The sequence below is a fragment of the Amblyraja radiata genome, chromosome 8 (assembly GCF_010909765.2).
Source record: "Amblyraja radiata isolate CabotCenter1 chromosome 8, sAmbRad1.1.pri, whole genome shotgun sequence".
NCBI classification, from domain to species: domain Eukaryota; kingdom Metazoa; phylum Chordata; class Chondrichthyes; order Rajiformes; family Rajidae; genus Amblyraja; species Amblyraja radiata.
In genome coordinates, this window is record NC_045963.1 from 2233079 (window position 1) to 2257630 (window position 24552).

The 24552-nt window shown below is 47.3% G+C and overlaps 1 protein-coding gene across 1 annotated transcript in view; it reads left to right on the top strand.

Annotated features, from left to right (window-relative positions):
• The first annotated feature begins 13823 nt into the window (after positions 1-13823).
• Positions 13824-24552, top strand: part of ipcef1 (interaction protein for cytohesin exchange factors 1) — a 139336-nt gene continuing 128607 nt past the window's right edge. Inside the window, exon 1 of the mRNA XM_033025038.1 lies at positions 13824-14115. Within this exon, the coding sequence (XP_032880929.1) occupies positions 14083-14115 (33 nt within the window). The 5' untranslated portion in view covers positions 13824-14082. The remainder of the gene's footprint in view (positions 14116-24552) is intronic.

The following is a 24552-nucleotide window of genomic DNA, read 5'->3' on the forward strand; positions in this document are numbered from 1 at the left end:
CCTTTGGACAGTCTCCCTCAGATGGTCACGTCAATCAATTCAGCTTGTTTATTTATGTATTGTATTTATTTACCTTTCCTGGACATCAGTGGAGCTGCACACTAAATCTCGTTGCACTGACGTGCAATGACAATAAAAGATATATTATTATTATTTTAAACAATGGAACAACATGCGCAGTACGCCAATCCTCGGGGACTATTCCCGTTTCTAATGACATTTGAAATATTTCTGTCATAGCCCCGGCTATTTCTACACTAACTTCCCTCAATGTCCTAGGGAATATCCTGTCAGGACCTGGAGACTTATCCACTTTTATATTTTTCAAAAGTGTCAGTACTTCTTTTACTTTGAAACTCATAGTATCCATAACTACTCTACTCGTTTCCCTTACCTCACATAATTCAATATCCTTCTCCTTGGTGAAGACCGAAGAAAATAAATTGTTCAATATCTCCCCCATCTCTTTTGGCTCTGCAGATAGCTGCCCACTCTGTTTCTCCAATGGACCAATTTTATCACTCGTTATCCTTTTGCTATTAATATAGCTGTAGAAACCCTTTGGATTTACTTTCACCTTACTTGCCAAAGCAACCTCATATCTTCTTTTAGCTTTTCTAATTTCTTTCTTAAGATTCTTTTTACATTCCTTATACTCCACAAGCACCTCATTTACTTCATGCTGCCTATAATTATTGTAGATCTCCCTCTTTTTCCGAACAAGATGCCCAATTTCCCTTGAAAACCAGGGCTCTTTCCAATTTTTACTGTTTCCTTTCAACCGAACAGGAACATAAAGATTCTGTACTCTTAAAATTTCCCCTTTAAATGTCCACCATTTCTCTTCTACATCTTTCCCATAAAACAAAATGTCCCAGTTCACTCCTTTTAAATCATTTCGCATCTCATCAAAGTCAGCCTTTCTCCAATCAAAAATCTCAACCCTAGGTCCAATTCTGACCTTCTCCATAATTATATTGAAACTAATGGTATTGTGATCACTGGACCCGAAGTGCTCCCCAACGCATACCTCCGCCACCTGTCCCGTCTCATTTCCTAACAGGAGGTCCAGCACTGCCCCTCCTCTAGTAGGTACCTCTATGTATTGCTGCAAAAAACTATCCTGCATACCAACTGCATCACAGTATGGTACGGCAACTGCTCTTGTCTCCGACCGGAAAGCACTGCAGAGGGTGGTGAAAACTGCCCAACGCATCACCCCCCTTAATCCTCGCTCCCCTCCATTGAGTCTGTCCAAAGCAAGCGTTGTCTGCGGAGGGCGCTCAGCATCGCCAAGGTCTGCTCTCACCCCAACCATGGACTGTTTACCCTCCTACCATCCGGGAGGTGCTACAGGTCTCTCCGTTGCCGGACCAGCAGGTCCAGGAACAGCTTCTTCCCTGCGGCTGTCACACTACTCAACAATATACCTCGGTGACTGCCAATCACCCCCCCCCCCCCCCCGGACACTCCTCCACCTCAGGCAATTGAGGAAATTCAGAGTGTCTCCGAGGATCCTCCAGTGCTTCTACGCAGTGGCGGTGGAAAGCATCTTGTCCGGGAACATTACCATCTGGTTTGGGAATTGCTCTGCCCAGGACAAGAAGGCTCTGCAGAGAGTAGTGCGTTCGGCCGAACGCACTATGGGAACTTCACTTGCCCCCCTGCAGGAACTATACATCAGGAGGTGCAACTCCAGAGCCAACAATATCATGAGAGACCCCTTCCACCCCTGCAACGGACTGTTCCAGCTGCTACGGTCAGGCAAACGCCTCCGTTGCCATGCGGTGAGAACAGAGAGGTTGAGAAGGAGTTTCTTCCCAGAGGCCATTCGGACTAAACGCCTATCTCACCAGGGACTAACTCTACTGAACGTTTTTCCTTCCATTGTTTATTATGTAAAGGTGTGTTATGATTGTGTTTATAGTTTGTTTGGTTGTTTGGTTGTTTGTCTTTTGCACAAAAGTCCGCGAGCATTGCCACTTTCATTGCACATCTCGTATGTGTATGTGACAAATAAACTTGACTTGACTTGACTTGAAACTACACTAAAGGCACACCAATGCTAATTTAGTCAGGCACATCTCTAATGCCCTTTGAAAAATCTTTACACAAGCATGCTGTCGGATTACATTGCAGCTTGTTTTGGGAACAGCTCTGCCTGAGACCACTAACAATGGGCTGGTGTTGTGGATGTATCCAAATCCATCACACAGACCACTCCCCACCATTGACTCCATTTACACTTTGCTACTCCTCAGGAAAAGCAACCAGCCTTGTCCCAGCCTGATTCATGTCAGGATGAAGGTAGCTTGAAAGCATGTACCACCAGACTTGCAAACAGCTTCTTCCCCTCGGTTGTTAGGCTTTTGAATGGTCCTTCCATAAGCCCGGGTGCTGTCCAATTCACATCTACCCCATTGCTTATATTGGATATTGGTGCACTACAATGCTGAGAACAAAATCCTGCTCTCTATCTTCCCCTTTGCTCTGTTTGGTTGTGTTTATGTATATCTCCGTGGATTGTCACCTTGTCGTGGTGGAGAAGCTTGTGCCGTCCTGAGAGCGATGCCTTGACCGGTAAGGTCAAGGGGGAGGTCTCGGACAAAGAGCAATCCAACCAAGACCTCAACGGTGGAACAGGCGGAGGAGGACGATGGCTGACTTTAGTGGAGAGTCACAACGGCTGGGAAGGCGGATGAAGGCTGCAGCAGAAAAGGGTCACCGGTCATCTTGGACTCCATGCCACTGGATCCTGACCCAGATCTGTCAAGGACCGTGTGGTGGCTATCTGTGCACCCGTCTCCCCACGTTAAACAAAGTCACGCACAGGCATTATCAGGAGAGGACAGTCATACTTGTTTCCAGTGTCTGCCGATGATGATGAGTATTATCTGACTGATAGCATGCGAAACAAAGCTTTACATTGTACATCAACACACGTGGCAATAATAAGCCAAAACCTGAAGGATGCCATTTTACCACCAAACTCGAATACAGCATTTTTTACATTGAGATATCTGTACTGCTCTTTCTCTGCCATTGTAAACAGCTCCTTAATGCTTATAAACTTCTCAGTTTCTGCCTTTTTTTAATATCCATGTACCATGAAAATTGTTCCATTCGTTTTACTTTCAGAGATAGCGTGGAAATAGGCCCTTCAGCCCATCGAGTCTGCACTGACCAGTGATCACCCGTACACTTGTTCTATCCGACACACCAAGGACAATTTACAGAAACCGATTAACCTACAAACCTGGAATGTTGGAGGAAACGGGAGCATCCAGAGAAAACCCACATGGTCACAAGGAGAACGTACAAACTCTATAAAGATAGCACCCATAGATCGAAATTGGATCTCTGGTACTGTAAAGCCCTACTTTCCCGAGTTAAGACGAATTCTCCCGAGTTTCCCCCTTGATTTGAACTAGGAGAATTACGGTAATAGCCAGCCGTAGGTACTCGGGGCTATATTTTTTACTCGTGGACATTTTTCAACATGCTGAAAAAACGTCCCGACTTACCTGATGCCCCGAATACCTACGGTTGGCATCACGAGCCGCTACGAAATATCTACGGACTCGCTACGGACATTCTCCGAGTTTGAATCAAGGGGAAAACTCGAGAGAATTCGTGAGTAATTCGGGGAAGTGGGACGGGGCCTTAAGGCAGCTACTCCGCCACTGTGCCACCCTGATTGTAAAGTTAGATTAATGCAAGAGATTGGCAAATTCCCACTGGACTATTTTTCAGTTATTTCGAGGAAGTCAGCTCCTTATTCATAGGGATACTCTTAACGCCACTGAGCCGTTCTGTTGTGACTAAAGATATGGGAGAATTGCTGAGTTCATCTTTAGATTAGTTTCACATTATTATTTGTGGTGGCTTGGATCCAAGTTATTTGCGGGATTAACTAGTATTGACAATGCATGCTCCCTAATCAGAATTAAAATTCTCCGCATTCCATCATCATTTCCATAGGTCTAGAGCTGTACAAGTTACACTTTCATCCTGGCTTGTCCTTTGGGAAGATGTTAAGTTGGTCTTATTCTTTGGACCTGGCTGGCAATCTCCTGCCTGTTGTGTCTCCTGTCTGGGTGGAGATGTCAATGTTAGTTCAGTTTAGTTTAGAGATACAGCACGGAAACAGGCCCTTCGTCCCACTGAGTCCGCACCAATCAGCGATCCCCGCACACTAACACTATCCTACACACACACTATAGACAATTTATACTTCTACTTGGCCTAAAAAGCTGTATGTCTTTTGGAGTATGGGAGGAAACCAAAGATCTCGGAGAAAACGGGGAGAACGTACAAACTCCTTACAGACAGCACCCATAGTCAGGATCGAACCTGGGACTCTGGTGCTGCAAGTGCTGCAAGGCAGCGCTGCCCCACTGTTTGTGAATGATCCACGACAACACACATAGTGAAAGATCAATGTTTATTCCATAAGCAATCTGGAACATTTAAACTGCCAGCCATTCATATCCAGCTCGGCGTGGCTTGTGAGAGCCAGCTGCCCTTGTTAGTGTAAAGCGGTGTAGTACTGTAATACCATGTAATGGGTGGCTTGCATATATGTGTAGTGGAGATTATAAATGGCATGGATTAATAAGGGTTAATCTACAGCCACCGTGCCGCTCGTAGTCAATGAATTCATTCAGAAACCTCAATCTGTTTTAAATATTAAATATTAAATTTTAAATATCTTCTGTAGGGGGCGCTGCTCTGGCAGCAGCCATGTCATGCAGCTCGTCAGTTTTTCAGCCTTTTTTTATTTTTTTAGTATGTTTTAAAGTCTGTATTTAATGTTTCTTTGTGTGTTTTATGTGGGGGGTGGTGTGGGGGGTGAGGGGGAAACCGCTTCGGTCGCCTCCTCCACGGAGAGGCGAGTTTTTCCAGGTCGCCTCCCCCGTGGCCTAACATCAAGGATCGACGCGGCCTTTCCCGGAGACGCGCCCGGGGCTTCAGCGGCGGGCGCAGCGTGGACTCTCGACGTGGAGCGGGTGAGCCCTCGCTGGGGCTCGCTAGAGGGGAGCGCTCCGTTTCGCTGGCCCGGGGCAGCCGGCAGCCTGAAGTCGCAGCCTGAAGCCGCGGTCTGCAGAGCTCCAGCTGGTGCGGCGTCTACAGCCCGGCATCCCTCGTGGGGGACCCGGGGGAAGAAGCAGCCATCACTGCCGGCCCGCAGCCGACTTCTACCGCGGGTCCGGCATGGACTTACCATCACCCCTGGAGGGGAGCTTCGACCGCCGGCCCTGCAGTCTACGGTGCTTCTGGCTGCGGTGGGGACTTTAAATCTTGACCGCCGGCCTGCGGCCTACAACAATCTAAAGCCGCGGTCTCCAGTGAGGAAGAGCCGATCCTGGACTGACTCTGGACTCTGGTCCTGACCACGGGGGGGAAATGGAGGAGGACTGGCCAAATGTTGTGCCTTCCACCACAGTGATGAATGCTGTGGTGGATGTTTGTGTTACAGTTTTATTGTGGTTGTGTATTCTTTATTATTGTATCGCTGCAGACAACCCAAATTTCCACCAGCCTGGCTGTGTGGCAATAAATTATATCTAATCTAATCTAATATTAAGGGTACAGAGGATATAAGGATAGAGCAGGAAAATGGATCTGGGACAGATGAGCTGATTAAGTTTGCAGTCCCAAATATTGGTGGAGGATGTCAAAGGATACAACAGGGTATAGACCAGTTTAGTTTAGAGATACAGCAATGAAACATGTCCTTAGTCCCATTGCATGCAGCAGACCATCGATCACTCGTTCCATGTTATCCAACGTTCTCATCCACCCCAACACTGGAGCCATTTACAGAGGCCAATTAACCTGCAGACTCACATCTCTTGGGGATGTGGGAGCAACCCCACTTGGTCACAGGGAGAAGGTGCAAACTCTACACAGACAGCACTGAGATGAAGATCGATCCTTGGTCTCTGGTGCTGTGAGACAGCGGTTCCACCAGCTTTGCCACGGTGCTGCCCTTGGTTGAACATATGGCAGGAGAAATAGCAGATGGAGGCTTAGTCTGGATGAGTGGGAGATGTTATATTTTGAGTGTGAAACGCAAGGATGACAAGCATTTTCGCAAAGCAGTTTTTTAGGGCTGCACGGTGGCGCAGCGGTAGAGTTGCTGCCTTACAGCGCCAGAGACCCAGGTTCGATCCTGTCTACGGGTCCTCGTCTGTACGGAGTTTGTACGTTCTCCTCGTGGCTTGCGTGGGTTTTCTCCGAGATCTTCGGTTTCATCCCACACTTCAAAGACGTACAGGTTTGTAGGTTTATTGGCTTGGTATAAATGTAAAGTTTGTCTCTAGTGTGTGTAGGATAGTGTAAATGTGCGGCCCATCAAGTCCATTCAATCTATCTCTCCCTTCTCCAGCCTTCTCCCCATGGCCCCTGACACCCGTACTATTCCACCAAACTATCTGCACTGCCCACTGCCTCCAACAGTAAAAGTCCATAATACATTATTTTCCATATAATTAAAACCATCTCTCAGAGAGATAGACACCAATGTTGAAATCCACCATTGCATCTAGTGTGGCAGAACAGACTGGCCTTAAAACGGACATGGAAGCCACGGTCTCCCAAGCAGCAGATTCTCCCACCCTCCTTGTATGCTTCAGTAACAGGGAATCGCTACAATCTGCACTCAAGCTCCAAAAAGATGCAACTTAATTATCATAGAAACATAGAAAATAGATGCAGGAGTAGGCCATTCGGCCCTTCGAGCCTGCACCGCCATTCGATATGATCATGGCTGATCATCCAACTCAGTATCCCATCCCTGCCTTCTCTCCATACCCCCTGATCCCTTTAGCCACAAGGGCCACATCTAACTCCCTCTTAAATATAGCCAATGAACTGGCCTCAACTACCTTCTGTGGCAGAGAGTTCCACAGATTCACCACTCTCTGTGTAAAAAATGATTTTCTCATCTCACTCCTAAAAGACTTCCCTCTTATCCTTAAACTGTGACCCCTAGTTCTGGACTTCCCCAACATCGGGAATAATCTTCCTGCATCTAGCCTGTCCAACCCCTTAAGAATTTTGTAAGTTTCTATAAGATCCCCCCTCAATCTTCTGAATTCAAGTGTGTACAAGCCAAGTCTATCCAGTCTTTCTTCATATGAAAGTCCTGCCATCCCAGGATCAGTCTGGTGAACCTTCTCTGTACTCCCTCTATGGCAAGAATGTCTTTCCTCAGATTAGGAGACCAAAACTGTACGCAATACTCCAGGTGCACCTGCTGCACCTGCATTCCTACTTTCAATGACTGGTGTACCATGACACCCAGGTCTCGTTGCATCTCACCTTTTCCTAATCGGCCACCATTCAGATAATAGTTTACTTTCCTGTTTTTGCCACCAAAGTGGATAACCTCACATTTATCCACATTATACTGCATCTGCCATGCATTTGCCCACTCACCCAACCTATCCAAGTCACCTTGCAGCCTCCTAGCATCCTCCTCACAGCTAACACTGCCCCCCAGCTTCGTGTCATCCACAAACTTGGAGATGTTGCATTCAATTCCCTCATCCAGATCATTAATATATATTGTAAATAGCTGGGGTCCCAGCACTGATCCTTGCGGTACCCAACTAGTCACAGCCTGCCATTGTGAAAAGGAGCCGTTTACTCCTACTCTTTGCTTCCTGTCTGCCAGCCAGTTCTCTATCCACATCAATACTGAACCCCCAAAACCATGTGCTTTAAGTTTGTATACTAATCTCTTATGTGGGACCTTGTCGAAAGCCTTCTGAAAGTCCAGATATAACACATCCACTGGTTCTCCCTTTCCACTCTACTAGTTACATCCTCGAAAAATTCTATAAGATTCGTCAGACATGATTTACCTTTCTTAAATCCATGCTGACTTTGTCCAATGATTTCACCACTTTCCAAATGTGCTGCTATCCCATCTTTAATAACTGACTCCAAAATTTTCCCCACTACAGATGTTAGACTAACTGGTCTGTAATTCCCCGTTTTCTCTCTCCCTCCCTTTTTAAAAAGTGGGGTTACATTAGCTACCCTCCAATCCTCAGGAACTACTCCAGAATCTAAAGAGTTTTGAAAAATTATCACTAATGTATCCACTATTTCTGCGGCTACTTCCTTAAGTACTCCTTAAGTATCTCAGCGGAATCCCCCAAATCCATCGATGGCGACATTCTATTCCCAGAAATCGGACTGTGATTACACTTAACAATCCTTCATTTCCATCACGTAGCTGAAACTCTGACTTTGGAAACAAGTGCTCTAGTCCAATCTCCATCGCAGCAAAGGAACATTAGGTGAAGTGGGCGGTACGGTGGCGCAGCAGTAGAGTTGCTGCCTTACAGCGCCAGAGACCCGGGTTCGATCCTGACTACGGGTGCTTGTCTACGCGGAGTATGCACGTTCTCCCCTTGAACTGCGTGAGTTTTCTCCGAGATCTTTGGTTTCCTCCCATGCTCCAAAGACGTACAGGTTTGTAGGTTAATTGGCTTGGTATTAATGTATATTGTCCCTAGTGGGTGTAGGATAGCATTAATGTGCGGGGATCGCTGGTCGGTGTGGACTCGGTGGGCTGAAGGGCCTGTTTCCGCGCTGTATCTCTAAACTGAACTAAATCTTTAAATTGGAGGACGTGAGTGGAGTCATAGGAGAAGTTGATGAGGGTGAGGACAAGTTTCACCAGGTGGTGGAGAGTGTTAGTAAATGGAAATAGTTTGGGTTGGTGTTGGAGGAAGAATCTTTAAATCTTTCAGCTTCCCCTTAAACCTTAAACCTATGTCCCTTGGTTTTTAATTTCCCTACACTGGGTAAAAAATCTGTGCATTCACTCTTTGTTTTCCCCTCATGATCTATAAGATCACCCCTCAGCCTCCTGCGCTCCAAGGAATAAAGTCCTAGCCTGCCCAACCTCTCCCTATAGCTCAGGCCCTCGAGTCCTGGCAACATCCAGGGACATCTTCTCTGCATTCTTTCCACCTTGAGAACATCCTTCTCATAGCAAGATGGCCAAACTGAATACAATTCTCCATATGTGGCCTCACCAATGTCTTGTACAACTCTAATATAACATCCCGACTTCTATACACAATACCCTGAATGATGAAGGCCAATTTACTGAAAGCCTTCTTATTGTAACTCCCCTATCTGCCTGTAATGCCACCTTCAGGGAACTATGTACCTAAACTCCCTTTGCTCTCCAACTCTTGACAAGGTCATCAGGGATTGGATAGGAATGAGGCCATTTGGCCCATCAAATCTACGCCAATCAATCATGGCTGATCCATCTCTCCTTCCTAACCCCATTCTTCTGCCTTCTCCCCATAACCCCGGACACCCATACTAATCAAGAATCTATCTATCTCTGCCTTAAAAATATCCACTGACATGGCCTCCACAACCTTCGGTGACAAAGAATCCCACCACCCTCTGACTAAAGAAATTTCTCCTCATCTCCTTCCTAAAAGAATGTCCTTTAATTCTGAGGCGATGACCTCTAGTCCTAGACTCTCCCACTAGTGGAAACATCCTCTCCACATCCACTCTATCCAAGCCTTTCACTATTCTGTATGTTTCAATGAGGTCCCCCCTCATTGTACAGGTCCTACCATCCACTGTGAGGATCCTGCCTGGGTTTTACTTACAAAAATGTTACCTCACAATTATCTGTATTGAACTCCATTAGTCATTCCTGAGCCACTTGCCCGGCTGATCAGGAACCTGCTGTAATTTTGGATAGCTAACTCCACCATTTATAATACCACCCACTTTAGTGTCATCAGCAAACTTACTAATCATGTTGTGCACATTCTCAGCCAAATCGTTGATAGAAACCACAAACAGCAATGCACCCAGCACTGAACCCCTGAGGCACACCACTAGTCACAGGTCTCCAGTCTGATAAACAACCTTCCACCATTACCCTGTGCATCTTTCCATTAAGCTAATCTTCCAACCAGTCAGCTTGCTGTCCCCGGACCCCATGTCTATACATCCACATAATGATGTAGCTTCCATGTAGCTGGTGGTCACAGTGACACAGCGGTAGAGTTGCTGCCTTACAGCGAATGCAGCGCCGGAGACCCGGGTTCGATCCCGACTACGGGTGCTGTCTGCACGGAGATTGTATGTTCTTCCCCGTGACCCGCGTGGGTTTTCTCCGAGATCTTCGGTTTCCTCCCACACTCCAAAGACGTACAGGTTTCTAGGTTAATTGGAATGGTAAATGTAAAAATTGTCCCTAGTGGGTGTTGGATAGTGTTAATGTGCAGGGATCGCTGGTCGGCGCGGACTTGGTGGCCCCAAGGGCCCGTTTCCGCGCTATATCTCGAAACTAAACTAAACGAAACTATACTAAACTAAACAGATTCCCAACATGAACTTTAAGTAAAGGCTCCAATTATTCCATTCAATCTGCATTCAGCAGCATAATGGGGAGATAGATTTACCTAAACATTGCACAGTCCAACAATCTTCCTGAAATAAATATAAAGATTTAAACTACATTTTGGATAAATTCTGAAAAAAGATTTTGCGGAGGAATTAATTTGAGTAGTAAATCGTACTAAGTGTCATGTGGTGCACTGTACTTAAATGCATCACTGTGCTTTGATCATTGTGCAACAATACAGGACATATTGTGAAGCATTCTTGTGCAACCCAATATTAAAATAAATAGCAGAGAACCATGGATCCCAGTAAAATAAAGCAGAAGGACTGTGCAGGAAGGAACTGCAGATGCTGTTTTGAACTGGAGATAGACACAAAAAGCTGGAGTAACTCAGCGGGTCAGGCAGCATCTCTGGAAAATAAGAATGGGTGACGTTTTGGGTCGAGACCCTTCTTCAGAACTTTAAAACCGAACCGCTTCTATGCCTCTTAGAGGAGGGCTTGACTATCAAAGGTGTTACCTTTTAGTTGCAAAGTCATAGAGTGATACAGTGTGGAAACAGGTCCTTCGGCCCAACATGTCCCATCTACACTAGTCTCACCTACCTTTGCTTGGTCCATATCTCTCCAAACCTGTCCTATCCATCTACCTGTCCAACTGTTTCTTAAACGTTGGGATAGTCCCAGCCTCAACTACCTCCTCTGGCAGCTTGTTCCGTACACCCACCCCCCTTTGTGTGAAAAAGTTACCCCTCAGATTCCTATTAAATCTTTTCCCCGTCACCTTGAACCTATGTCCTCTGGTCATCGATTCCCCTACTCTGGGCAAGAGTGAGCATCTACCTGATCAATTCCTCTCATGATTTTATACACCTCTATAAGATCACCCCTCATCCTCCTGCACTCCAAGGAATAGTGATCCAGCCTACGCAACCTCTCCCTATAGCTCACACCCTCTAGTCCTGGCAACATCCTCGCAAATCTTTTCTGAACCCTTTCAAACTTGACAACATCTTTCCTATAACATGCTGCCCAGATGTGAACACAATATTCCAAATGCGGTCTCACCAACGTCTTATACAACTGCAACAGGACCTCCCAACGTCTACACTCAATACTCTGACTGATGAAGGCCAGTTAAATTGTGCTTCCAAAATTCTCATGTAACCATGAGAGTCACCTTATCCGGTCAGGGGGAGGGTGTCAACCCAAAATGACACCCACTCCTTATCTCCAGAGATGCTGCCTGCCCCGCTGAGTTACTCCAGCATTTTATGTCTGTCTGGTCAGTGTCTGTGAGAGTATGCTGTGTGATAATGATAACCATATAACCGTATAACAATTACATCACGGAAACAGGCCATCTCGGCCCTGCTGGTCCGTGCCCAACACGTATTCTCCCCTAGTCCCATCTACCTGCACTCAGACCATAACCCTCCATTCCCTTCCTGTCCATGTACCTATCCAATTTATTTTTAAATGATAAAATCGAACCTGCCTCCACCACCTTCACTGGAAGCTCATTCCACACAGCTACCACTCTCTGAGTAAAGAAATTTCCCCTCATGTTACCCCTAAACTTCTGTCCCTCAATTCTGAAGTCATGTCCTCTTGTTTGAATCTTCCCTACTCTCAATGGAAAAAGCTTATCCACGCCAACTCTGTCTATCCCTCTCATCATTTTAAAGATCTCTATCAAGTCCCCCCTTAACCTTCTGCACTCCAAAGAATAAAGACCTATCTTGTTCAACCTTTCTCTGTAACTTAGTTGCTGAAACCCAGGCAACATTCTAGTAAATCTCCTCTGTACTCTCTCTATTTTGTTGACATCTTTCCTATAATTTGGAGACCAAAATTGTACACCATACTCCAGAATTGGCCTCACCAATGCCTTGTACAATTTTAACATTACATCCCAACTTCTGTACTCCATGCTCTGATTTATAAAGGCCAGCACACTAAAAGCTTTCTTTACCACCCTATCTGCATGAGATTCCAACTTCAGAGAACTATGCACAGTTATTCCTAGATCCCTCTGTTCTACTGCATTCCTCAATTCACTACCATTTACCATGTACGTCCTATTTTGATTTGTCCTACCAAGATGTAGCACTTCACACTTATCAGCATTAAACTCCATCTGCCATCTTTCAGCCCACTCTTCCAAATGGCCCAAAATCTCTCTGTAGACTTTGAAAATCTACTTCATTATCCACAACACCACCTATCTTAGTATCATCTGCATACTTACTAATCCAATTTACCACACCTTCATCCAAATCATTGATGTATATGATAAACAACAGTGGACCCAACACAGATCCCTGTGGCACCCCACTAGTCACTGGCCTCCAACCTGACAAACAGCCATCCACCATTACTCTCTGGTATCTCCCATTCAGCCACTGTTGAATCCATCTTGCTACTCCGCTATTAATACCCAACAATTGAACCTTCTTAACTAACCTTCCATGTCATAATCACTGCGACCTTTTCCAGTGCGGTTCTTCCTTCACCTTCACAAATCCCAGACGATTCCTGGCATTAATACTTCAAAGATAGACACAAAATGCTGGAGTAACTCAGCGGGACAGGCAGCATCTCTGGAGAGAAGGAATGGGTGGCGTTTCAGGTCGAGACCCTTCTTCAGACTGATGTCAGGGGAGTGGGCAGTAAATAGATAAGGAAATGTAAGGTGTGAAAACAGGACCAAGTGAATGGAGATCAAGGAAAATGTACAATAGATCGTTAACTGGGAGAAGATAACAACAACAAAGCAAAGAGAGGTAAAATGTAGTCGGAGACAGTAAGACTGGTGGGAGAACTGGGAAGGGGGAGGAGGTGGAGAGTGAGGGAAATCAAGGGCTACTTGAAGTTAGATAAGTCAATGCTCATACCGCTGGGGTGTAAGCTACCCAAGTGAAATATGAGATGTCATTCATACTTCGATGAACAATGAGAAATATGAGCTGCCTAAACCTGTTGTATGAAAAGCCACAGAAAAATGTTCGCCACCTCCAACAGGGACATTTCTGAATGTCTAATGACAAGTGGAGGTTGTCCAGAGAGAGCTATGCATGTACCACCAGCCAGTTGCGCCACCAACAATGTATGAATTGCTTTCCAGTGTATACTGAGAGGCACAGGTGCAGAGACATGGTTCAAGCCAGCCACAGAACTTTTTAACACAAACTTAATGGAAATTAAGTTCTGCATTTTCGGAACAGATATTGTACACGGGGCAGCAGCAAAATAATTAGGTAATTGCCGATGGGGAAGTAGAGACTCCAGGACACGTTACGACATGCTCCACAAATTCCATCTCTGCACAATGCTGAGGTTCTTAATAGCTTTTCTACTTCCTGATTTGCAACAGTGCATCAGAGATAACCACTCAGATGACCATGCGCCACGTGGTATGATGCACAATTCCCATGGCATTCGTAACGAGAAGTGGTTCAGTACTGGGTGATCACCAGCAAGGAGGCAGCTGCTTGACATGCAAGCTGAGCCTGAGCTATTTAGTGTTCTAGAGAACCCGCGTCTCTGTGCTCACTGAGTGGGCCTCTAAGTGACTTCCTCGTACCCGAATCAAACTACCTACGCAAAAACATGTTGAGTTTTCAGGAAGAACCATTACAGATGAAATCTTGCAACCACATTTTCTGGTGAGAGGACGCCATGTGGGGCATGAAGACCAGGCAACACTTCGAGGTGAGTTTTAAATTTCATGCGACTGGGATTTAGTGCGAGGGCTATATGTGCACGGAAGGGACTGCAGACGCTGGTTTACACTGAAGGTAGACACAAAATGCTGGAGTAACTCAGCTGGTCAGGCAGCATCTCTGGAGAGAAGGAATGGGTAACGTTTCAGGTCGAGCCTGTCCCTGCTGAGTTACTCCGTCAACATTTTGTGTCTATCTTCAGCGTGAAGACCAGTTGCACCAAATAGTTTGGATTAATTGATGTAACTCGCAAGAAAACACCTGTTTTTAAATGTTTAAGAAGGAACTGCAGATGCTGGAAAATCGAAGGTACACAGAAATGCTGGAGAAACTCAGCGGGTGAGGCAGCATCTATGGAGTGAAGGAAATAGGCATCGTTTCGGGTAGAAACGTTCGGGTTTGAAGAAGGCTTTCGACCTGAAACGTTGCCTATTTCCTTCGCTCCGTAGATGCTGCCTCACCCGCTGAGTTTCTCCAGCATTTTTGTCTACCTGTTTTTAAATTCTGCTTTCCTGTGTTCCCAGTTTAATATTTAAAATAAACTGCAGCAGCTTATGCTCAGAGGATGTACATGTATTTGTGAAGTAAAACCCCTGTTTGTTTATTACAACTTCTATATAGAGTTTCTTGTGTGGATTAATCCGACGTTAGATGCAGGAAGATTGTTCCCGATGTTGGGGAAGTCCAGAACAAGGGGTTACAGTTTAAGGATAAGGGGGAAATCCTTTAGGACCGAGATGAGGAAAACATTTTTCACACAGAGAGTGGTGAATCTGTGGAATTCTCTGCCACAGAAGGTAGTTGAGGCCAGTTCATTGGCTATATTTAAGAGGGAGTTAGATGTGGCCCTTGTGGCTAAAGGGATCAGGGGGTATGGAGAGAAGGCAGGTACAGGATACTGAGTTGGATGATCAGCCATGATCATATTGAATGGTGGTGCAGGCTCGAAGGGCCGAATGGCCTACTCCTGCACCTATTTTCTATGTTTCTATGTTTCTATGTTATGCTCCGCCAGTATCTGCCATCCGGTGATTGAGGCGCTGGCTACAAATGCCCAGTTATCAATGATGCCAGGGGATTAGATTTACAATTTAAAACAATGTCTTGATTTCCCAGGGCTATCTGAAGGGCATTAAATAATCCGAGATATCAGTGTGGCAAGAAGAGTACATTGAGCAAGAAAATAATGTTTTTAAAGTGTCTTCCCCTTCAATGACGTGAAAGTTATATTGTGTTCAGTTCCCCTTTAACCATGGATCGGCACGAGATGCTGGAGTAACACAGCGGGTCAGGCAGCATCTCTGGACAAAAGGAATAGGTGACGTTTTGGGTCGAGACCCTTCTTCAGACTGAGAGTCAGAGGAAAGGGAAACGAGAGATAAAGACAGTGATGTGGAGAGATATTATGATACTGGTATTATAATACTAGTACTGCTATAATACTACTGTAATACAATAATACTAATATTAGATATCTATTCCAATGCTCCACAGATGATATCTGTCCCGCTGAGTTACTCCAGCTTTTTGTGTCTATCTTAGGTTTAAACCAGCATCTGCAGTTCCTTCCTCCACATAAGCTTTTACCATGTTTCATTCTTTTGACGGTAACAAGATGTTGCCTTTCCAGTCCTAATAATATTTGTTAAATTCATGTGAACATATAAGTACATTAGTGAGACTATCCTTTCAGGCCAGTAAGAGGCAATGGTTGCATTCTGATTTGGAGAACAAGTCCTCAACTGTTTAGACTTGTCTTGAAGCCTACTGTTCAAATCAACTCAAGTGAGCATTAAGTGCATTTACTCATAGGTTTTAAGATTTTGTGATTCATGCATCCTAGACGACCTGAATATTTTTAATGGCAAATAATCAATTCATTCAGCAGATTATTCTATCAGATAAAATAATATTGACCCACTCAGAATGAGTGGGTTAACATAGATGAGTGTTTGATGGCACTGTAGAGGAAAGACGGCTCAAGTTGTGTGGGACCGGCTCCAGGGAAGTATTACGGCGCCTGGATCCGACGAGTACTTCCAGCTGAGCAGGGGTTTGCTCAGGCCCGCTGTCGCCCTCCGCCTGCAGAGGGGGGGCTCGGTCGACGGCAACCAGGTTCCAGACTCTCAACAAGTCCCGGTAGAAGCCGAGCATCCCCAGCAGGGCTAACGTCCACCATCGGGATCCACGTACCACCTTGAAGGCAACGGCCACGCTGGAAAAAGTGCGTCGCCAGCACGTGCCAGCTGGGAGGAGGCCCTGAGTACAAGTATCTCTGCAGGGCCCTGAGGCGGAGAGCTGCCAACTTGGTGCAAATGCACACCAGCGACTGACCGCCGTCCTCGATCGGGGCCACTGCAGAGACCCAGTGCTTTCCGTTGCCCCAGAAGAAGTCCACCAACTCCTTGGTAACCAGGTTTTTTTTTTTTAAATCAAAAACATTTATTTAAATATTAAAATAATATATACAGTACAGTAGAAAAATAAAACAGAACCCACCACCATAATGCACGACAAACGATGAACTACTATACAACTATCTTCCACTACTTGTCCAGGATACATTCAACCCCCCACGGTGCTCAGCGGTCCCAGAAATCCCCCAGGGTGCCCGCGGACAGCGTCTAACAACACCCGGGCACGGACGTAACCCCGGAAAAGGGGCAGAGCCCTCTTCCACCTGGTGCCTTGAGTCACGGATGGCCAGCTTGGCCAGGCCCAGGAGCAACCCAACCAGGACATCTTCGGCCCTACCTTCTCCCCTACGCACAGGGTGTCCGAAGATGAGGATGGTCCCAGGGTGTGAAGTGCAGCCAGAAGGCAAGGAGCGGCCTCTTTAGACATTGCAACGGGGGCTGCAGCCTCACGCACTGCATATACACGTGGTACACAGACTCTTCCAGCCCGCAACAGTGGCAGGCGGCTGGCGAGTCTGTGAACTGCGAGAGAAACAGGTTGCAGGGGACTCCTCGTTGCAGTACCCTCCACCCCAGGTCCCTGATGTTGAGGGGGAGAATCCCTGCATAGAGGGACCCCCAGCGTGGGGCCCCCTCGCGACCGGGAGGCAACAACGCCCACCACCGGTGCAGGGTGTGGAGGAGGAGCCCGTACAGGACACGCCTCCCTGCGTCTCAGAGGGAGATGGAGGGTGTCGAGGAAAGGCGGCTCAAGTTGTGTGGAACCGGCTCCCGTGAAGGATTACGGCGCCTGGGTCCGACGAGTACTTCCAGCTGAGCGAGGGTTTGCTGAGCTGTAAGTGCTCGACACGTTTGAGCCCCCCCAACACCCGGTGGGGCGGGACAAGGACCGGCTGCTCTCACGCCTGGGCCGTCGCCCTCTGCCGGCAAGTGGGGGCCCGGTCGACGGCAACCAGGTTCCAGACTCTCAACAAGTCCCTGTAGAAGCCGGGCATCCCCAGCAGGACGGCACGGCTGATGCCCACCATTGGGTTCCACATACCACCTTGAAGACAACGGCCCTGCTGGAAAAAATGCGTCGCAAGCACGTGCCATCTGAGAGGATGCCCTGAGTACAGGTATCTCTGCAAGGTCCTGAGGCGGAGAGCCACCAACTGAGTGCACACCAGCGACTGACCACCCTCCTCGATCGGGAGACTCAGGACCACTGCAGATACCCAGTGCTTTCCGTTGCCCAAGAAGAAGTCCACCAACTCCTTGGTAACCAGCTTGAAGGGGGTGACGGTATTGAATGCCGAGCTGTACTCTATAAACAACTTATGCGTTTTTAATGTCCAAATAGTCCAGTGCAGAGTGGAGAGCCAGTGAGATTACATCCTCCGTTGACCTGTTGTGGCAGTAGTCAAACTGTAGTGGGTCGAGGTTTTTGTTGAGTTAGGAGTCGAAATGCACCATAACCAACCTCTCAAAGCACTTCATCACCACAGACGTCAGTGCCACTGGTCGATAGTCGTTGAGGCACATCACCTTACTCTTCTTGGGCACCGGTAGTATTGAAGATGCCCTCTTAAAGCAGGTGGTAACCTCAGACCTCATTAATGAAATGTTGAAAATGTCCGCAAAAATTCCAGCCAGTTGGTCCACGCAGGTTTTGAGAACTAGACCGGGTATACCATCAGGTCCAGACGTGTTTCGAGGGTTCAACCACCTGAAGGATCTTCTGACGTTGGTCTCTGTAACTGACTGTAATACCATGGGGGCTCAGGAAGCCACATCAGTGTAGTCCCTATCAAAGCCTGCGTGGGTTTGATCCTGACTACAGGTGCTTGACTGTACGGCATTTGCACCTTCTCCACGTGACCTGCCTGGGTTTTCTCTGAGATACCTGGTTTCCTCCCACACTCCGAAGACATACAGGTTTGTAGGTTAATTAGCTTGGTATAAATGTAAAATTGTCCCTAGTGTGTGCAGGATAGTGTTAGCGCGCGTGGATCGCTGGTCGGTGCGGACTCGGTGGGCCAAAGGGGCCGGTTTCCACGCTGTATCTCTAAACTAAACTAAACTAAGCTCAACCTCCAGCTAGGAACAAGGGCAACAGGCATGTGAGAACATGTAAGATCCTCTCCATGTTACACAGTGGTGATGTGGAATAATGTCACTGGTCATTTGTCTTTGCATGGTCTAAATCCTGCAACTTCCATTCAACTGAAAAACAGCAGTTAGTTCAGTAATTACACACAGTGGGATTGGTGGGTTGCTGTGTGTGGGCATTGCTTATATTTGAAGGTTGTCCAAAAGTTAAGATTTTGAATGCTTGTCTCATAACTAGAGGCTGATCCCACCTGATCAAATCTCAGTTGCAAAGCATTTATTTATGTAGCCATGCCCGCTTGAAATAACACATAATGACATTGTTTTGCCTATATATTCAAGTCAGATATTTTGATTCCACAAAATTTCAGTTTGAAATTAGATTTGCTTGGATTTTGTTACCAATATTGTGCACATTTTTTTTCTTGAGACTCCAACAGCTCTCGTTCCCACATCTCTGAAACCTTAACCATTCAGCTTCCATGTGAGGTGACAGAGCAAATACATCCTGGCATGGCGCTATTTCACTCGTGTTTAAATCTGGTGAAACCACCGCCTTCCACCTGCAGCCCTCTGCACTTGAACAGTTATTATTCACCAAGCTATTTTTTCATTAAACTCATTGAAAATCTTGTCTTCCAAAGTCGTGTCTATCTTTCCCACAGTGGGAATTTCATACTCTATACTTTGTTTCTGCTCCATTGGAACTTTGAAATAACTTCAATCTGAAAATAAATATCATTCTCTGCACAACCCTCCACTGGTCTCCAAAGGGCCTGTCCCACTTAGGAGATTTATTCGGCGACTGTCATAGTCGTAGCAGGTCGCCGAAAACCGTCGACTGGACCCCCCCCCCTGACGACAATGTCTACAACAACCTACCAACTAGTCGACGCCAAGCTACGGCAAGCTACCGACAACCGGAGATCCATTAGGACGTCCACCTACGACCATACCTACGACAACCTATGTCCACCCACGACAAGCTATGGCATGGTACGACCCTGTCGGCGACAACTGAAGACAATTCAGTCGCCGGCACCTATTGCCGGTTGACGTAGGTTGACGTAGGTAGTCGCCAATGGAATTCACCGAAGTCAGCACCGAAAACAACCCACGTCATCCTGGCGGGCAGCCTACGACAAGCTAACTGTCGCCGACTGTCGCCGAAAAGATTTGAACATTTCAAAATCCAGAAAACCGCTACAATTCAGTGGGTGACTGAGGAGACTACTCACGACCATACAGGCGACTACCCGGCGACAACTCCTCGTTGCCAGTAATCGCCTAAAAAATAGCCAAAGTGGGAAAGGGACATTATTTTCCAACTTTTTACAGCTATCCTTACCAGGTTCCACTGCTGGCACCCATAATTTGTGAACTGGCCAACGACCTCTCCACCAGATCTTGCACTATTGCCGACCTGAAGAATGTTTCCTCAGCACTACCCTCTCACCTCTGATCTTGAGTTGCATCACACTAACATCATTCGGAGATGCATGTGATTGCACATATCTTCTCATTGCTCACTTCATCGCTATTTTTCAATGGCCTTCCCTTCCTAATCAGGGTACATGCAGGAAAAATGTTCCTGATGTTGGGGGAGTCCAGAACAAGGGGTCACACAGTTTAAGAATAAGGGGTAACCCATTTAGAACTGAGATGAGGAAAAACATTTTCACCCAGCGAGTTGTGAATCTGGAATTCTCTGCCACAGAAAGTAGCGGAAGCCAATTCACTGGATGGTTTCAAGAAAGTTAGATTTAGCTCTTGGGGCTAACGGAATCAAGGGATATGGGGAAAAACCCAGGAACGGGGTACTGATTTTGGATGATTAGTCATATTCAATGGCGGTGCTGGCTCGAAGGGCTGAATGTCCTACTCCTGCACCTGTTTTCTATGTTTCTATGTTAACTTGTCAGAGCACTGTGTTAATACCTTCACAAGAAGGACGGCAGGAACTCTAGATGGCAGCTCACCACCACTGTCTTATGGGCAATTACACTGAGATGTTAAAATCTGGCTTTGCCAGTTCTCTCTGATCTCAATAATGAACAAATAGGAAAGACACAGTAAAGGGCCCGTTGCATGCCGCAAGCGCGACCAAACCGGAAGCGGGGGCCGGGCGGAGGTCGAGTGATCCCGTACGAGTTGACGTGAAGTTCGAGCGAAGTCCGCGGGAAGTTCGCGCTAGGCGTACGCCGTCAAGACGCTGTGTACGGCGTCAAGACGCTGTGTACAGCATCGAGACGCTGCACACGCCCGTCGAGGCGGTGCGTACGGCCTCAATGCTGCTGCGGGCCGGCAAGCCGTTGCCACGCGGAATTTTTGGACAGTGCCAGTTTTTCGGAGACCCGCGCGATGTCGGGACCAGCTCCGCACAACTCCATACAGCTCCGCCGATCGGTGGGACCGGCCCCGCGAGGCCGTACGGCTCAAACAACCACGTCGCATGCTCGTGGGACAGGCCCTTTACTGTTAATATTGATTGTCATGAAACTCTGTTTTCTCCTAAACCCATGTACATCCCTAACTGTGATGATATTTATCCATGTGTAAATGGGCACAACTACTGATATTGCCAGTTTAATTCATATCCAACAAAAAAAGTCTTCTCATCTCTCTCCTCATTCTTTAATGCCTGTCATAGACTCTAGCTCAAAGGATTACTTCCTACTATATATCCCACCACAACCACCTTTGGTTGTGGTGGGATATATCCAAAACTTCCCTTTGGATTCAGTGCTTAGATGGTTGCATACATGGATTATCTTTAATCTGAACCGACCTACCCAGGGACCAGTCCTAAACTGCTATCCACATCATTGGTGACCCTCGGACTATCCTTGATTGGATTTTGCTGGCTTTACCTTGCACTAAACGTTATTCCCTTATCATGCATCTATACACCGCAAATGGCTCGATTGTGATCATGTATTATCTTTCCACTGTACCTCGTGACAATAAACTAAACGGAACTAATCTTTCCTTCTAATTATAGCGTTTAAAATAAAAGGAACTGATCGCATTGCATCCAGGGACAGCTATCTGAGTTGATTGAAACAGGTTGTTTGCAGGAACAGGAATGTGGGGAGAAGGCAGGAGAATGGAGTTAGGAGGGAGAGATAGATCAGCCGTGATTGAATGGCGGAGTAGACCCAATGGGCCGAATGGCCTAATTCTGCTGCTATCACTTATGAACATCTTCATGGCTACAGTGAGAGCATATCCGAAACCTGCAGCCTCTCTCGCCCAGAGGGGTGAGGGAGGTCCACACACAGGGATACTACAAGCCTGGGTCTCCCTCCACATCACTGGCTCTATACCCCAGAGCTCCACCTCAGGTGAGCCTGGTCTTGTGAGAGCAGCTTCAACAAAGCAATACAGTGATTTAAGATGATTTTCCACTTAAGGAATACAGTGATTAAGATTTAAACGGACATAGGTTTAAGGTGAAGGGGACAAGATTTAATAGGAATCCGTGGGGTAACCTTTCCACACAGAGGGTGGTGGGCGTATGGAACAAGCTGCCAGGGGAGGTAGTTGAGGCTGGGACTATCGCAACATTTAAGAAACAGTTAGAACGGTACATGGATAGGACAGGTTTGGACCCATATGGACCAAGCGCAGGCAAGTGGGACTAGTGTAGATGGGACATGTTGGCCATTGTGGGCAAGTTGGGCCAAAGTGACGAGGTCATAGAGGGGAGTTATAGGGAGGTGGTCACTCCAAAACCACAGGAGAGAGACATGTGGGTCACGCTAAGGAAGGGCAAGGGGCAGAGGCAGGAACGAGGGAGTACTCCAATGTCGGTACACCTTGCAAATAAGTACTCCTGTTTGAGTACGGATGAGGATGACAGCCTACCCGGGGGTAGCGACAGCGGACGGGCCTCCAGCACAGAGACCGGCCCTGTTGCTCCGAAAGGTAGGGAAAAAAAGAAGAGGGCAATAGTAATTGGGGACTCTATTGTTAGGGGGTCGGATAGGCGTTTCTGTGGACGCAGTCGGGAGACCAGGATGGTGGTCTGCCTCCCTGGTGCCAAGGTCTCGGACGTGTCTCAACGCATCCAAGAGATCCTGAAATCAGAGGGAGAGGAGCCTGAGGTCGTGGTACATATTGGTACAAATGACATAGGTAAAAAAAGTGAAGAGGTCTTGAAGGGAGGATTTAGGGTGTTGGGAGGAGAGTTAAGGAAAAGGACCAAAAAGGTAACAATCTCAGGATTACTGCCTGTACCACGCGACAGTGAGAGTAGGAATGGAGCGAGGTGGAGGATAAATGCGTGGCTGAAAGACTGGTGCAGAGGGCAGGGATTCAAGTTTCTGGATCATTGGGACTTCTTTTAGAAACATAGAAAGTAGGTGCGAGAGTAGACCACCAGGTCCGTCGAGCCCGCACCGCCATTCGCTCATGGCTGAACACTAAACAGACACACTTACCCACAAACAGTAGACACAAGACACAGAACACAAGACACTACCCTCCCCTTTATACCGCTATCACCCCTCTCCACCCCAAGAACCTCGTGATCTCCTGGGGGAGGCAAAAAACCGGATAAAAACCCAGGTCCAATTCGGGAAAAAAATCCGGGAAATTCCTCTCCGACCCCAATCCAGGCGATCGACACTTGTCCAGGAGATCACTCAGGTCTTACTATACTAACCATACCTAGGTCCATATCCCTGCCCTCTCCCCGTAGCCCCTTATCCCCTCGGCAGCTAAAAAACCATCTATTTTAGACTTAAATATATTTAACGTTTCTGCTTCCACTGCTCCCTGGGGCAGTGAATTCCATAAATTAACCACCCTCTGGGTGAAGAAGTTCTTCCTCATCTCAGTTTTAAAAGAGCCCCCCCTTATTCTGCAACTATGTCCCCTAGTTCTAGTTTCCCCGATCATTGGGAACATCCTCGGTGCATCCACCCGATCAAGGCCCCTCACGATCTTATATGTTTCAATGAGATCGCCTCTCATCCTTCTAAACTCCAAAGAGTAGAGTTCCAGCCTACTTAACCTTTCCTCATATGTCAATCCCCTCATTGCAGGAATTAATCTTGTAAACCTTCGCTGCACCAGTCCCCACCCCATGTTCACCCCAAAGTCAGGCCTATTGAGGCCACCGCAATTGCCTCTACGGAGGCCCGATGTCCCTGGCCGTTCTCACCGGGTGGCCTTGCCCCGGCGTCGGGAGAGTCCTTTCGGCGGCTGGGCCACCTGGAACGGCCGCTTCCTGGTTGGAGACCGCGGCTGCCGAAGCCGACAAGGCCGCGCCGGTTTGGAGCTCCCAGGCTCCCGATGATAAAGTCGGCGCCGCCTCTCCGCAGGCCCGCAGCCCGGAGATGTTGCTCTCGGCGGTCCAGCGTGGCGACCCAGGCAAGGCATCGCCCGCTCCACTCCGTTCCGCTCCAGCGCTCCAATGCTGTGCCGCCGCCGAGGCCGAGGTGCTGGGCGGTCCCCGCCAGGAAACGGCGCTCCAAGCCCGCAGGTAGGCCACGAGGACGGGTCGACGGGCAGCCCGGAGAAAAGGCTGCCACACAGACCAGGTAGGGACCTAGAAATAAAGTTACACCTCCCCCCCCACATTAAAAGACCATATCCCCTACAAACAAAAAAACAGGACTCACTAAGAACTATAAAAAAAACGAATTTAAAACGGACGGCTGCTAGCTAGCAGCCGTTCACCAAGATGGCTCCTCCTCCTCCTTCGAAAGGATAGATTGGAGGGCTCATCTAGGGAGGCTATTTGGGTGGAACTGAGAAGTGGGAAAGGTGTAGCAACACTTATAGGGGTCTATTATAGACCGCCAAATGGGGAACGAGAATTGGAAGAGCAAATATGTAAGGAGATAGCAGATATTAGTAGTAAGCACAAGGTAGTGATTGTGGGAGATTTCAACTTTCCACACATAGACTGG